The sequence below is a fragment of the Martes martes genome (genome assembly GCF_963455335.1).
Source record: "Martes martes genome assembly, chromosome: 4".
NCBI lineage: Eukaryota > Metazoa > Chordata > Mammalia > Carnivora > Mustelidae > Martes > Martes martes.
The window spans coordinates 25,512,564-25,529,147 of record NC_137891.1 but is presented as its reverse complement, the minus strand read 5'-3'; the positions used below and the strand labels follow the sequence as shown (position 1 = coordinate 25,529,147).

Here is a 16,584-nt window from a genome sequence, read left to right as displayed (position 1 = left end):
ACATGAGAAATAATATTACTCAATTTTTTCCTATGATCATCCAGAAGAGACTCAGCGAGTTTAACATATCTTCAATAATAAATTGCTCATTGATGCATTTTAGATCATTTCTATTGATTCAGCTGGAAGAGTGCAAGTGATGGCGATATACTTTATAATGTTATTTTTAATACAATAAACATGAAAGGCTAACATATACAAAGTTTTCAGTCATTTAGCAATATTTGAAATATTTTTACATTCTCTTTCCTATTTTTCTTTATTCCCTTTCTATCTTTAATGGCACTTTAAACACCTGCTCCATACATGGATTACAAGAGTAGTCTAGAAAGAATTCTATATTTTGATAGGTGATAGAAGAATGCCATTCCATTGGATGAAACTAACTGTCCCTGGACCTTGCATATGAATAGCATATGAAAATGAACTATAACTTGTAATATCCACTTTATTAATATAACATTAACTTTAGTTAAACTTTAGAAGGATTCAGGAAAACAAATTATTCCCATATAAATGAACACTCCCTTTGAGATTATGGGGGACTGCTAAGGGAGGAAATCAAATAAATGTCCCCATGAAATAATCTATTCCCGCATACCACATAATATCCTTTAGTCTCTGACCTAGAAATCCCCTATCTTTAAAAAAAAAAGAATCTGCAATTTGATTTAAAAATAATATGCTCTGTTCAGAGCATAGATGTAGAATTTAAAAAGATCATATACAGAAGATGTTAAAACTTGTGGGAAAGGAATGATAGTATTCAAAAAAATTTACAGATGGCCTTTCTGATAAAATACCCCAAGGCTAACTATAGCATATTCCTAACTAAATGTTTACTAGTTACTAAGCTAGTTATCAAGAGCAAATCAATTTTTTTTGGTTATTGTTAACAGAAATTTTAGCCTATCCTCTGAGCAATTACAGATGCCCCAGGGGATGAATCCTGATTTGTCTAAGTCGGTTGATGGTAGATTCACTCACCATTCACAAATGATCAAGATAGTCCTCCTTTTAATAACAGAATATTGTGCATAGAAAAACTTAACTATCATTGGAAAGTTACACAGGTTCTAAAATCTTAGAAAGATGCTACAGAAAATGGTTCTAGTTTACTAGGTTTTAATAACTATACCAGTGTGAACTTTGGCAAGTTTTTTTAACCTCCACTTGCCTCAGTGGATTCTTAAAATGAGATATTCATGACTAACTGGTATGCTTTTATAAGGTAAAATGAAATAATTCATATACTATAATGCTTAGATATATCCTCAGAACATGATGAGGACTTAATAAATATTAGCTGTATTAGATGGTGGCATAGACTGAATGTATAGGTCTTCCAAAAAGTCATATGTGGACATTTACCAGTGCCTTAATCTTAGGCTTCCCAGTAGCTACCAGACCATGAGAAATAAATTTACATTGTTTATAATGCACCCAGTCTATGGTATTTTGTTGTGGCATCCTATACAAGACAGATGTCAGATAGAAACTTTTCTCAACTATCTTCCACTTCTGTGCAAATGTTTTAGTGTGTGCAAAATGGAGGACACAAACCTTGTGCCCATTGCTGATGGTCTCTCACTTATGATGGATTTTACATGAGCAACAGTTGCTATCTTGTCAAAAAAAAAAAATGCTTGATATCACACTTTCAAATATACTTAATGGCTTACACCTGTCTAGAGGGTAAGATAAATGCTCTTTAGTCTAGACTTCAAAATGCTCCAAAAGATGATTTCAACCAATGTTCTCAGTTGAAATTTTAATCTCTCCTCTCTACATCTGTCTCCAATAGTCAAAGTCAACTCATTTTCCATCTCCGCAAATGATGTGTTACATCACCACAGCTACCAACATACACATGACTATGCACATTATATATGACTAAATACATTTGCTCCCTAGCCCTGAAAAGTTCTTTCTCTATTTCTACCATTGAAATAGCTTGAAAACATTAAAAAGTGGTAAAGACCAAAGAAACAAGGAAAGGCTATTATTAATAAATGTTTAATTGAAATGAGTAGAGGAATAAGGCAGTAAGCTAAGCACAGTAGATTGTTATAAAATTAAGACATTTAATTTGTGTGGTTGGTTAGACTTAATTTAATGAAAGTGTGTTAAGCAATTGCATAGGCTAAACTTAAAGAAAAAGTGGAAGGAAAAAAATTTATACTCAAGACAGTGGGGAAGAGAGTATAGTAAAGAGGTTAAGAAAATGGTATTGGAGTCAAATTGCTTGAATTCAAATATCACTCTGCATTTTACTAGCTATGCAATCTTGAGAAATTTTCTTAACCACATTGTGCTTTCATTTCCCTATCTATGTAATGGAGATCCAGATAGTAATCATTCTGTAAAGCTTAAGTGTGAATATTAAATTTGTTATTACACATAGATTTCAAAACTATCTCTGGCCCAAAGAAAGTTTTCATTAAGTGTTATGAGATTGAAAGGAAATACAATATATTATCATATTATCAGTTATTTTTCAAGTCTTCATCAAGATTAATTTCTCACCAAACAAATCTTCAAGTGCCTCTACATATTATTTGTACCTATTATTTAAGCCTTTCTTGAGAGATGCAGTAGAAGAAGCTATCTATACTATACTATGTAGTTATTGTGTGTACATCCTAGACATTGTAAGATCTCTAAAATCAGCAACTGTTGTATATTTTTCCATCATTGCCTACTAATAGGTATTTGTTAAGTAAATATAATAAATACAAAGATGTTATCTCAACTTTAATATGAAAATAGGTTGCTATAATTTACACATCTTATTATTAACATTGCAACCATCAAATTATGTGTTTTGAGAGAAACTTAGGGGTATAACAATAATATGCCAAATATTTTAATTGAGGTATAATACTTTGTAATATGATAATATTCCAAATATACAATTAAATTAACAATGACCTCATTACCATTATTTAGAATAAGCATTTTAAATTATAGATACAAAAATTCAGCATCAAGAACCATTTTTTTAAAGATATTTATTTATTTATTTGACAGACAGAGATCACAAGTAGGCAGAGAGGCAGGCAGAGAGAGAGAAAGGGGAAAGCAGGCTCCCTGCTGAGCAGACGGCCTGATGCGGGGCTCGATCCCAGGACCCTGAGATCATGACCTGAGCTGAAGGCAGAGGCTTTAACCCACTGAGCCACCCAGGCACCCCCAGAGCCATTTTAGAAAAGGTTATGAGGTTGCATCATACAACACTTTCAGAAATTCTGGGATAGCTGATACAGTATAAATAAGTACTTACAAATTATTGCTAAGCATAAAGTCTTTAAAAATTATATCATACTGAATTTTCTGTGTAAAAGGTATAAATATAAAAACTAAATTATTTTGGAAATTAAGCACCTATTCAATGACAGAATTTAAAGAAAATTAAGGTCATATTAATGCAGAAACATTGTGCTTTTAGCTCTGTTGTCAACGGTCAAAGTCCAAATTTATAAAAAAACAAAGAGATTCAGATTTTGAAAGTAAAAAAAAAAATTGTTACAAGTAAATCAAGAAAGAGTTATAGATCACTCATTTGGGGCAGTGATATAAGGCATGATGTTTTGATTCTAGGAATACAGTCCTTGATGTTTTTAATAGCAAAGCCTCGTTTTATATAAGAAAAAAATGTGATGCAACCCCTGAAGTTCTTTCTCTGAGTTCAAATTTATAGATATCATAAAGACCATGGATCGTTAAATTGTGCTATACTTTCTTATGATGTACTGCGTAAGTTTCTTGCTCTACTTTGAAAGTTGGTTTTTCCAAAACAAATTATTTGCTTTTACTTTGTGAGACTATGACGTAATCACGTTTTTCCAATCTGTTTATGTTCCCAGAGATTAAAATCAAACAATGCTGATTCTAACAAATATGTAAGAATATAGAACATGATTTTTGTATGTTAACCTCGCTCTAAGTTTCATCTCACTCCTCTGTTATTTTCTCTTAACATAGCTATCCTTGTTTACATTTAATTTATTTTGTTAATTTATTTTGTTTGCTATGTGTATCATGTTTTTAAGCTGTATTAATTGCTTTTTTTAATTAGTTAAAAATTAAATACAAGTATAAGTAAATGAATTTTATATTTTAACTTAGTTTGAATCCTATGATAACCTCAAACACAAGGATCAGTAAATAAAATTATATTGATCAAGATATAAGGAATTAGTGACATAAATATAAGAACAAAAATAATAGACAAAATATTCATTTTTTTCAAGACTCCCTCAAAATTTAAGATTTTCAATACCAGTTTTACATACTTAAGACTTATATAGTAATATAAATAATATAAATAATATAAATAATATAATATAAATATAAATATATAAATATAAATATATATAAATATATAAATATAAATATTATATATAAATATCTAAATATATATAAATATATATAAATATAATATAAATAATATAAATAAAATTATTTCTCTTCTGTTGAGTCAGATTGATAGGGAAAAGCCTAAGGAAAATGACTACAGAAAAATTTCAGATTTCAAGCACATTAAAGCATTAGACCAAAAAAGTAGAGTTTTTGAAGGCATTCAAGTTTCAGCATTTCATTTTGTTATCCATTCTTAACTATATGCAAGATCTGTCATCATTGAATGGCTCAACCATACATACCCATAACATAACTTACTAAGACAGTGAGTGACTGATAAACTGTAACAGAGGAGACAGAGCTTAAGACCAAAAATGTGTGAAGCGTTCTTCCAGAAGGACTACAAAAATTCTTATTACTGGGCTTTCTTAGCTCAAAAAACAGGGAATTTTCATATAAAGCTGGTCTACTAACACGTGTCTTATGTCATTATCCAATGTCTTTGGTGGGCTTCTATTCACTTTCTTCCTTTATCCAAAATTATTTTGCCTTAACTTTTGAGTTAAGGTAGCTTTACAAAGAGCAAAATGCCAAATCGCTGTCACTGTGGTTCACTGAGCTTAAATCCTAGTATGACATTATAGGATTGCTTTTCAAGGTTCTTATGCATGCAACCAGCTATTTGACTGAGCACACTCCATCATTTTTTCCTTAAGTTGTGATCCCACATAATCATGTGAATACTTTGCACACACCAAGATAATATAATTTTCTATTTTTCTACATGTTTTGAAATGTAGGTAAGTGTTGGAAAATGAGTACTGCTTAATGTTTTTAAAATTCTGTTTTTAGGGGCACCTCGATGGCTCAGTGGTTAAAGCCTCTGCCTTCGGCTCAGGTCATGATCTCAGGGTCCTGGGATCGAGCCCCAAATTGGACTCTCTGCTCAGCGGAGAGCCTGCTTCCACCTCTCTCTCTACCTTCCTCTCTGCAACTTGTGATCTGTCAAATAAATAAATAAAATCTTTTAAAAAATTCTGTTTTTATTTGGGAGCAATATTATGAAACTATTTGACGTAGCATCTTCAAAAATATACACTTTCATCAAATAATTTAGATCTTTCACTTAGAATATTTTAAATTGTTTTTTGTCAAAACAAGTAGACAAGGGGCGCCTGGGTGGCTCAGTTGGTTAAGTGACTGCCTTCAGCTCAGGTCACGATCCCAGAGTCCCGGGATCGAGTCTTGCATCAGGCTCCCACCTTCACAGGGAGTCTCCTTCTCCCTCTGACCTTCTCCTCTCTCATGCTCTCTCAATCTCTCTCTCAAATAAATAAATAAAATCTAAAAAACAAACAAACAAACCAAAAAAAAAAAAAAAAAAAGTAGACAAAAACTCCAGGTAAACAAAACTTCTATGGAAGTATATGGCTCAAAATTCTACCAATAGGCATAAACATCTGAAGACTCAGTCATATGAAAAGGAAACTAACTTTTTTCTTTGATTTTCAAAATACACATTGTTGGCATTTTTCTAAGAATCATACAGAAAGAGAAAGAAATGGAAATCATTCCATTAAAGAAAAAGAACCAAACTCCTACAAATTAACAATATATTATTATAACCTGTAACACACAAAAAATACAGTTCTAATGACTGTCTCTTTGTTGCCAAAGAACATGAATTAGTTTATAATAATAATGGCAGATGAAGAATCAAAAAACTTGGACAACTGAGTAAAGCTACAAAAATATTTGAGTTATTTGATACAGGGGAGAAAGCGGGGCAGGGAATAGCTTCCTGAATGGAGAAAGACACAGCATAAGAAAGCCATATGGGGAAAATATTTGAGCTGAATGTTAAAGTCATGGCTTACTGTTAGTTGCAGCATCAGGGAACAGGACAATTATATGGTAAGAATACAAGATCCTGATTTTCTTCTCTAAATATCAGAAACACATAGAAGTCCAGCACTATTGCTTACATAAGAATGCTATTCTAGCTTTTCTAGGTCACCAAATAAGAGATCCCATGTTCAAAAGATTATGAGTTTCACGAGGCCTGAGTTGTTTTATCTATCATTATATGTAGTATTGTGCCCTGCAAATAATGATTTCTTAATATGTATCAGTTTAGTTATTGAATATACATCAAATATAAGAACTTCCAGCAATGAATGCCTCAGAAATGCTGTTGCCCTTGAGAAACACGTTTTCACCACTAATGTATATTACTTGCTGATCCCAGTCTAATTTTCTAGGTTAATGTGGGGCTTAAAATTCCCCTTAACCACTGCAACTCTGAAAAAATTTAATTCCACTGCCTATATGGTCCTAGATATGTTCATTCTCTGGTGTTATCAGTTTTCAAATACCTGTTTTGATGATGATGATAGAAATAAGGAAATTGCTACTTGTTATTATAGATTAGGTATGTTATATACATTCCCTGATATGATTCTCATCATAATGTTATAAAGTAGTGAGGACTTCCTCTATTAAACATATGAGAAAACTAAGATCTGAAAACTAAATATCTAGTTTTAAAGTTTCTATACCTTCTCAGTGACAGAGATGTAAAGCAAACCAAGGCTTTTATTAGTCCAGAGCACACTCTTTACAGAGATTTTTACTGTTACTTAAAAAGTATTCTCCAATATATCAGAGCTGTAGGCACATGTTTAACTGTCAATAGGTATTTTTAAATATATTGAACACATATATAACACAAGCGATAGCTATTATGTCTACATTATTTCTTTAATTACTTTTTTAAATGTATTTGAAACCAACTTGAAACTTTTAGTAACTTCTATGTGCTAGGCATTGCACAAATATTTTTTAAATATCACCTCGTTTAAGCTAATCTCCTTAACATTCACCGGTTCCTAAGATAGGTAAAAACATTTTCAATTTCTGACATAAGAAACAACACACCCAGGCAATGCATAGCAGGAAAGCAAATCAGCTCACAGATCTTATGCCCTCAAAGACAAATCGCGTGTCCTTTGTTCCATCATGCTAGATACTTTAATCAGGACATTTTCAGCATTTTATCACACAAACAACTATTCATAACAAGATTAGGGTACATGAGAGGGCAACTGAGTGTTGGCCTGATCGCTGATAGAACAGCCTACATTGGGACGCCTGAGTGGCTCAGTTGGTTAAGCGGCTGCCTTAGGCTCAGGTCATGATCCCAGCATTCTGGGATCGAGTCCCACATCAGGCTCCTTGCTCGGCAGGGAGCCTGCTTCTCCCTCTGCCTCTGCCTACCACTCTGTCTGCCTGTGCTCACTCTCTCTCTCTAACAAATAAATAAATTTAAAAAAGAAAAAAAAAAAAAAAAGAACAGCCTACATTTTCCAGGGAGAGAGAAAATAGCATGGACACTTGCAAATCATTCCTTGGCTTGACAGTCTTCGTGGTGCTAGTATAAACCTATTACCACGTAATACATGCTTAACTTCCTTGTTAATTAAAAGCCACACTAAAAATGTTTTCCTCATGACTTCAAATATAGGAGTTCACACAAAGGGACCAGAGCCCTATAGGAGTATAAATGGTAGGTCTAATAAAAGCAAGATTTGGTGCCCAAATAATACTGCTTGGATAATAATGGCAAGTGTGGTGGAGAAACTCGGTCTGCTAAAATATTTCCTGAGATAATATTTTAAAGTAACATCTTCGGAGGGGCAACTGGGTGGCTCAGTCACTTAAACAACTGACTCTTGATTTTGGCTTAGGTCAGGATCTCAGGGTCATGAGGTGGAGCCCCACTCAGGCTCTGCACTGGGCATGGAGCCTGCTTAAGATTCTCTCCTTCTTCCTCTCCCCTCCACCTCCACTGCTCATATGTGTATGCTTTCTAAAACAATCAATCAATAATGAAATACAACACAATAACATCTTTGGAAATCAGCTAAATTAAACAATAATAACCCCAATTTTCAAAAAGAATATTTAATGCACGGTGTAGCCATGACATTTTGATATTCAACAATGAATTTAATTTCTTTTTTTTTTTTTTTTTTTTTTTGCCTAGGACAATTTATCACTAACACCATTCTTTCTATAATTCAGGGAGTTACAATAAAACATTCTCTCCTTTGGTAATGGATTTAAGAAAAAAGAAGGCAATTTACTAGGTTTTCAAATCTTAAAAAGGGGGACTAAAGATTTTAGCTTCAAAAGAATAAAAATGTTAAAAAGTAACATTACAGGGAATTATTTTTAAAAAATCAACACTGGACTCTGTTTTGATCTAGCATAGAAAAATCTCATATTAGAAAATATTTTCATTTTTCAATTTGCGGCTCAGTATTATGTTTAAGCACTATATGGAAATGAATAGAAGCATGATACTGGGTTATTTATGTGTTTTGTTCTCAAGTCAATAAAATATTTTCCAGTTTTCATACTTAATTATTCTTGTACTTAGGTTTTATCAATAATCAGGCCTATTATTAATGTAGCATCATGTTTCTGAATATCATGTTTCAGCATTTACACATGCATAAGTGTACAATCAGGGCAAATACACAGAATAAATGGCATTTTCTGTTTTTTAATGCCTTTTTGAGAAGTTTTCCAGAGTACTGAGCAGGGGTGAATGAATATCCTTCCAATAACCTCACAATATATCCTTTACAAGCATTACTTCTTTTCAACATTACTAGTTGTTGTTTTGGGGTTTTGTTTTTTGTCTGTTTCTTTGTTTTTGGCTGTTTGGTTTACTTCTAACCTTGTCTGAAATCACCATTTCTTTGGAAGTCTTTGGTATAATTTGCATATAGAAGCATCGGACTAAACCTTCCTTCCTTTATCCCCTTCTCCAACTATTACCTCTAATTGCTCTTTCCAAATCCATGTTTTAGTAACACATTTTTACCAAGGTTTAAAGTAGGGGTTTCAGTTATTCTCTGACAAAACAAGCTGCTGCTCTTCTTTCCATCAACTGTTTTCTTTACCACATTGTTGTGGAAGGCACTCTTATTCCCAAGAATAAAACTTGGAAGATCCTTCTCATTCCTTATTGCTAATGTAGCTAATGGCAATTTCTTTTGCTTTGTCAGAAGTGACAGTTCCCTCATTAGCCCTTTTGCTTATCTGTCCTGTCAAATATTTGGTTCACGTCACATGGCACCAATTGACTATATGACATCTCCATCACTAACACAGAAGCCTTCCCCCCAAAGAATCTCTCCTGTCAGATCAAAATAAACTCTGTCAACATTTGACAACATCATATCCCTTCATTGATCATTGTTTTCCCTGAAACCTCTATGGATTCTAAGATCTTTACTTTGGGCTATAAATAAACTCAAACCATCAGGAAAATATAATACTGTTTTTTTAAATATAACACTCTTTTAAAATTTTCTTTAATTAATCTAGAATTCATCCTAGAACAACCTTAAATATTTTATGATTGATAACTTAAATCTTAATAGGTTAATTCTTCCATCAAATGATCTGACTTTTTGACCAAGGTTTCCATTCATTTAAAACACTGTAATTGGGGTGCCTGGGTGGCTCAGTCAGTTAAGCAGCTGCCTTCTGCTCAGGTCATGATCCCAGGATCCTGGGATTGAGCCCCCCAGGCTCAGCAGAGAGCCTGCTTCTCCCTCTCCCTCTGCCTGCTGCTCTGCTTACTTGTGCTCTCTATCTCTCTAATAAATAAATAAAATCTCTTTAAAAATTAAAAAAATAAAATACTATAATTTATGTGCAAATTTTATAAATAGTTTTATTAGTTTTCCCTGGGGTGTGTATATCAAAATGCCACTCTGAATATAGAATATCGTTACGAATTTTAGAACGTTTAAATTTAGGAATAGCATATCCATTCACCTTGTCTGTCAACTGCTCTTAATTAGTAAGGAATATTGGGAGCACTGAGTTGAGAAGGACTCTGGGACCACATCACAACTCACTGGGAATAAATGTCATAGAAATGTTTATCAAAGGAGGGAGTACAGAAAAGGCACGTGTCCCAGGCATCTCCAATCCAAGACTTACAGCATAGGAATTCACTTTCACTTTTTATAGGATATCGTGTAGTTCAGCACCAGGCAGTTAGTTGTCTTTTTCAAATACTAGCAGATGGTGTTGATAAAATTCATCCTGCTTGTGAACAAACACAAAAACCCTTGCACCATACCCTCTAGGTTGATATGGCACTCGTTTTTCTTAATTAAACTATCATTGTTAGGAAGCATCAGAAGAATTCTCTAAAAGCCAGGGTTTCATCAAGGAGAGACACTATGTAAACTCCAAGGAAAGCAATAAACAGATCATTACAGGGTTATCAGCCCCCTGCAAAGTTATAAATTAAAGAATCAGTATGCTATCAAGTGGCAAAGAGCAGAGGAGGGAGGCTACAGTCTAAATAGTCTATCTCTTCTTTTGACAACCACACAAAATCCAAATACTCTATTCCCCTATTCTTTAAGTTTTAAAAAAAAAATGCTTAATGGGAGATAAATTGTTCCTTAGAAAATTAGAGCATGTGCTCTATGAAGTCTGACTTCATAGACTCTACCTTTAGCCAGTGAATATTAGTAACACACCAGAATTACTTTTAAGGCTAGAAAGGAAAATTATCAACTCATTGAAAATATTCCTGCTCTATGTAGTTTTTATTTTTAGCCAGTCTTTTGTGAAATATTCTCTTAAAGAGCTGTCCCTATTTGAACTTTCTTCCACTCAACTGAGAGAAATTAAGCTCATCCTTATCAAGGTGCCTAACACACACAGATACTGATATTAAAGCAATTATCACACATTATTGTAATTATCTGATTACATAATGATCAGACCCACTAGAACTGCCTTCTTAAAGGCAAGACGTGTTTCTTAATTATCTTTTGATTTTCAGTACACAAAATAATGCTTTACACAGGATATGGCCTTAATAGATGAGTGAATGAGTAAATTTATTCACTGGTATCCTTGTTAAAGAAAAGAAAAGGCAAGTTTAGCAGATTGAGGTTGAACAGGCAGGATTTCCAAAAATAGAGGGTATAATTTTTTTTTAATAGAAAACAACATAGAGGTTAAAAATTGAAGTCAAAGGAAATAAGCCCGAAGAAATTTGGGGGTGAGAAGTAGGGCACACACTGTGAGAAAACAAACAAAACTGCAATGACAAGATAGAAGTATTGGTTTTAGGGTTAGACTTGGACACAAGATCATGGATATTATCCACCCACTTTTTGTTGACTGTAATTCTTTCCTTTAGGGAGAAGATGGTAAGACATGCTAAGGAAAGTGGGTAGACAGAGCTAGCATAAATAATAACTTAGTATGCATCTGGTATTTTACATATGCTATCATATTAAATTCTAACAGTACTGTGATGTTCGTATTTCTATCTCTTCAACCTATTAGAGCTAAAAAATAGTTTCCAAAATTAATGTACTCTTTTGCTCAAAGGCCCTAGTCAATAAGGGGCACACCTAGTATTTAGACTCAGATCTTTCTGGTCCCACATGTTCTTATCGGAACAAAGATGAATACACAGCCCAACAACAGGAAGTAACATTTAGGCAGTATTGGTAGTGCTCCATGGAAATCTCTTAAAGATGCTTCCTGGTTTTATGAATCTTAATAAATCTTTTTGATTTTGGAAGTTTTGTGCTTTGAAAGAGATGATAGTCTTTTGACTGATTCAAATGTAAAACTCCATTTCTTTTCTTATAATAAAATACTTCTGAACAGAGATGCAAATCATTTTGGTGAAGTGTCAAAAGGGTAACAACTTAGGCTTTGTAACTAAACAGAATGGGTTCAAATCTAGCATCCCCACCACACCCCAAATTGAGAGAAATTTCTCCATGGACCCTAACATTTCTTCACATCTTATAAGCAGAGATTCCAACTGTCCTTCTGCTCTTTGTACTAAACTATCTTTACAAAGATGTTGGTACAACGAACAGCCTCAGGGGACAGTGTCCTCCACCAGAGTAAAGGGCAAGTTTGCCTATAACTTAGTAGGGAGAGAAAGAGGGGTGCCCTCCAGAGCAAAAGGCAGACATCCTAATTTACAAAGCATTCCATTTTCCCTAAGCTCATGGTTTTTCATGTGCAGGTACCTCATACTCTTTATATCATTCTATAAGAATTAGGGCTTAGAGAACTGACACAAATGTTAATATTCTGGCTGGTGACAGTTTTGTAAATAATAAACTCTCCTCTGTTTCTGACCCAAAAAACTGGGGTCCTCTACCATCACCCAAGAAACTGTGGCAGAGAAATTTGTTAACTCACAAGTCGAGTAAAATCTGACTCTTTATAGTTCTCAACATTTACTGAGGAAACTTGAGCAGTTATTCCAAAATTTTTGCACTTCAGTTTTGTATTGTTATGAAATTTAAAAGTGACTATACTTAGAAATTTCTTCGTACGCTATCACATTCAAATGGTGTTCTAAGTGTTCCAATAAATGGTACCTAATAGTAGTCAGAAATAGCATCAGTCAAAACAGCAGAGTAGAAACTGCAAGTGAAGCAAAGGTAGCACTGACACTAAGAATGCCAATGCACAGCAGATATTTTATTAAGTGGCAGTTATTGGTTTTCTTCTTTAATCTTCACAACAAATGGAGAAGATGTTGTTTTCTCTCTCATTGGTTAAGTGAAATAAATGAATCTCAGAGTTGATATGATTTGCCTAAAGTCACTCCCATAGTCATTGTCAAAGCAGAGATAAGAAGCCAGCTCTGTCTGATTTTCAAGAGTCTTCCCTGCTTGTACTTGGCAACCACATGTTGGAAAGGAAGGTACAAAGTAACTGAGACCAGCACATGGACATTCCTACCTCCCATTCATACAGGAAGCAAATGCCAAAAGATAAAAGAGATACAATTCATTTATCTTTCTCTTTGTTCAAAAAGTAAGCTCACGGAAAATGATAAAGGTCTCTAAAATTTCTGTGGGCAAGATTCATCCATGAATTCAGCTTCCACTGAACATGTATCTTGCAGGTATACTTTGAAACTTTGTCCATATTAGAGTATTACTGTTTTCCCCATAATACAAATAATCTTTATCAGTATCAATTACATAAACTATATAGCATTCTTATTTCACAAATTCCCAAAGTCTTCCACCAGATATCTTTAAAAGATTCACAGATTCAATCAATACTTCAAAATGAAAACAAAATTATGACTTTGACAGACTAAATTAAATTTCTGAACATCATAAGCTTCATGTTTTTCTAACATAAATACAAAGACACATTTATATACAATGCATAAATATGCATATAGACATATATTTTACTGTTTCATTTCACAAGTAATACTGTCTTATTTTTTTGGCAAGCATTTTTTCTAAACTTGTCATGTAGTATATGTATACACAAATATATATATATTTCTTTTAATCTTCAAATTTTATAAAAAGGAATAAGCACCAAATGCCAAAGATATTTTGCAATTACACGGTCAGATTACAACTCTAACTTTTAAAATGTTTTTATCATGTCAAACAAATATTCAATCAGCATAAAAATAAATATTTTTTCTTTACCTCTGCAGATAGGAACAGGAAAATCCCATGAGGCTGTATTCACTGAATTGGCTATACAGGTGAGTTGAGGATGGCCATCAAGAATATATCCAGTAACACAGCTATAGCGAATCTTGTCCCCAACGTCGAACCGCGTACCATATAATACACCTTTGGGTGGAACTCCCGGGTTTCCACAAGAGCTACTCTGCAATTCTATAAAAGGGGGAGAGAAGGAGAATTTACAGTTATCTTAATGCCTATTTTAATGTTTTAGATTTTAAGAAGTATCTGTAGATACAGATGTCTCTTTTCCTTTCAAAAATTGTCACAATAAAAGGAAATATCTTCCCTCCAACACATGTAACACAGAAGTATGGGAAAGGAACCAAATTTTACCAAAAGATATTGGGTTTCATTCTTTGTATTAGAAAAATTTAAATATTTTATATAATTTTTCTAGCAACTTTAAAACTCAACATTACTCATATCTTACAGACATTAAAGCTAAGAATAATACCATTTATATGACTTTTTCAAAGTTACATTCTACTTATAAGAATAAACAAATTAAGTTTCATTAATATGCTCTCATTATTTTGATGCATCTGTTTAACTCTAAACCAGAAGCATTTCTCTACAACGTATGTGTAAATTTTTGGTGGAAACTTTTTTTTTTCACTTAAATAAGAAAAATATAGTGCAGTAATGAAATGGAAATATTTTTGAAGTTGGAGAGACTGGCTAGAATTCCCAATTTGTTTAACCTGAAAATATAATAAGAAGTGTATACAGTTGTCAAGTTTTAAATAGATGAATATGTTAGGATATTGTATCTACTGCCTTATTTTATTAGTCAATACTAAAAGTACACAAGTATACAAATGTAAGAGATTTTTTTAAATATATAGATTTTTTAATTTATTTGACAAACAGAGATCACAAATAGGCAGAGAGGCAGGCAGAGAGAGAGGAGGGAGCAGGAAGTGAGCCCAATGCAGGGCTCGATCCCAGGACCCTGAGATCATGACCTGAGCTGAAGGCAGAGGCTTTAACCCACTGAGCCACCCAGGCACCCCCAATGTAAGAGATTTTTAAAATGATATTCATTTCAGAGAAAAATCCAATTTCACTGTAAATGAAAAGAAATGGCAAGAAAATATATAGAAATAGCAAAACAGAACTTAATGAGGTTAAGAATTATTTTTCCCAATATTATTTTCTAAATTTTCTATTACCTTTGTATTATTTCATACTATAAATAATTGTTAATACAAATACAAACTAATGAATTACTGAGCTAAAAGATATTCAAGTTTGAGTAGGCAATAATTTAGTTAATGGTATTATGCTAATGTTAATTTCCTACTTTTGACAATTATGCTATGGTTACATAGCTAATATTATGGGAAGCTGGATAAGAGTATAGGGGAATTCTGTACTATTTTCACAATTTAACTGGAAGTCTGAAATTACTGCAAAATAAAAAGCTAAAAAACCACTGCAACACAAAAATGAAGTATGTTTCCATTTTCCCTTGATACCCACCCCAGTTATATAGTTAGTAAGATCCATGCAATGTTATTTAATATTAAGCCAAATACCTGTAAGCCACTATAATATGGAAAATATCAATGACAGTAAGTAAAAATACCAAAATAATCTATAGATCTAATTTTACAAAAACAATGGCCATTTATAAGTAAGAAGTGTATACAGAGCTGAAATTTTATATTTTTACCCGTAATAGGTATATGGCACTTTTGGGAATGTTTCCTAAGTGAACATGATTTTTTCTGTATAAATTTTTCCATGATAGTGAAAGAAAAAAAATCAATGATAAATTTCAAATGAAGTCAGTTTAATCAGTGAAAAATGTATTGACAATATATAGAACTTGAGTTACATATATAAAGTATCTACTTTTAGTTTAGGACAATTACTTTAGAGTATGAAACCTAAAACAGAAAAAAAAAAACAAACTTGACTAATATTAATTACATATCAATGGTTTCTATAAATAAAAGGCAATTTCCCTAAGCTTCCTCTGCATTTAAAGATACACCATAAACTGATATCTGCAAAATACTGTAAATATCAGTAGACAAGTTTAATGATCTCTAATATTTCAGTTTTCTATTTTTCCAAGGCATATATGTTCATTTTCAGCAAAATTTAAATACATTGTCTGTGAATTTTGAGTAATCTTTAAAAATACTTTTGAAATATACAGTTTATTTTGAAATAGGTGGGCTTTTTTTTTTTGAAAATTCATTTCATTGAAAGATGAGATGTTTGCTGCAAGAGACAGTGAGGTTAATAAGTTTTGATAAAATGAATGAGCATTCGATCCCTTGAATATAGTAATAACAAAGGAAATTATTTTAATGAAACTACCACTTGTGGCCTTAGAATCAATCCACTGCTTTACCTCTCACATCCTAAAAAAATAATTAAGGTCAGGACTTCAATTATCCTAAAGTTATATATCTAGGAGAAAAAAGCAGTTTTCAAATTATTTCACAGGAAGCAGTTAACTAGAGGAATGAAGGGAAATAGAGAAGAAAGCTCTAAATAGTTCTTATACTCAGATTTAACTTTGATTTAAATGAACAAATAAACATTACCCAGAACAAAGTATCTAAATCAAAAATGGAAAACATAGGAAGTGAGTCAATGAATGAATAGCAGCACTGGTTGGATTCTT

At 32.7% G+C, this 16,584-nt stretch overlaps 1 protein-coding gene across 3 annotated transcripts in view; it reads right to left on the bottom strand.

The window, feature by feature from the left end:
• CSMD3 (CUB and Sushi multiple domains 3) overlaps positions 1 to 16,584 on the bottom strand; it is a gene marked incomplete at both ends in the record, with an annotated part of 1,233,164 nt that overhangs the window by 922,854 nt on the left and 293,726 nt on the right. For all 3 annotated transcript variants that reach the window (XM_080802411.1, XM_080802412.1, XM_080802413.1), the window contains one exon: positions 13,899 to 14,093. In XM_080802411.1, the coding sequence (XP_080658537.1) occupies positions 13,899 to 14,093 (195 nt within the window). The remainder of the gene's footprint in view (positions 1 to 13,898; positions 14,094 to 16,584) is intronic.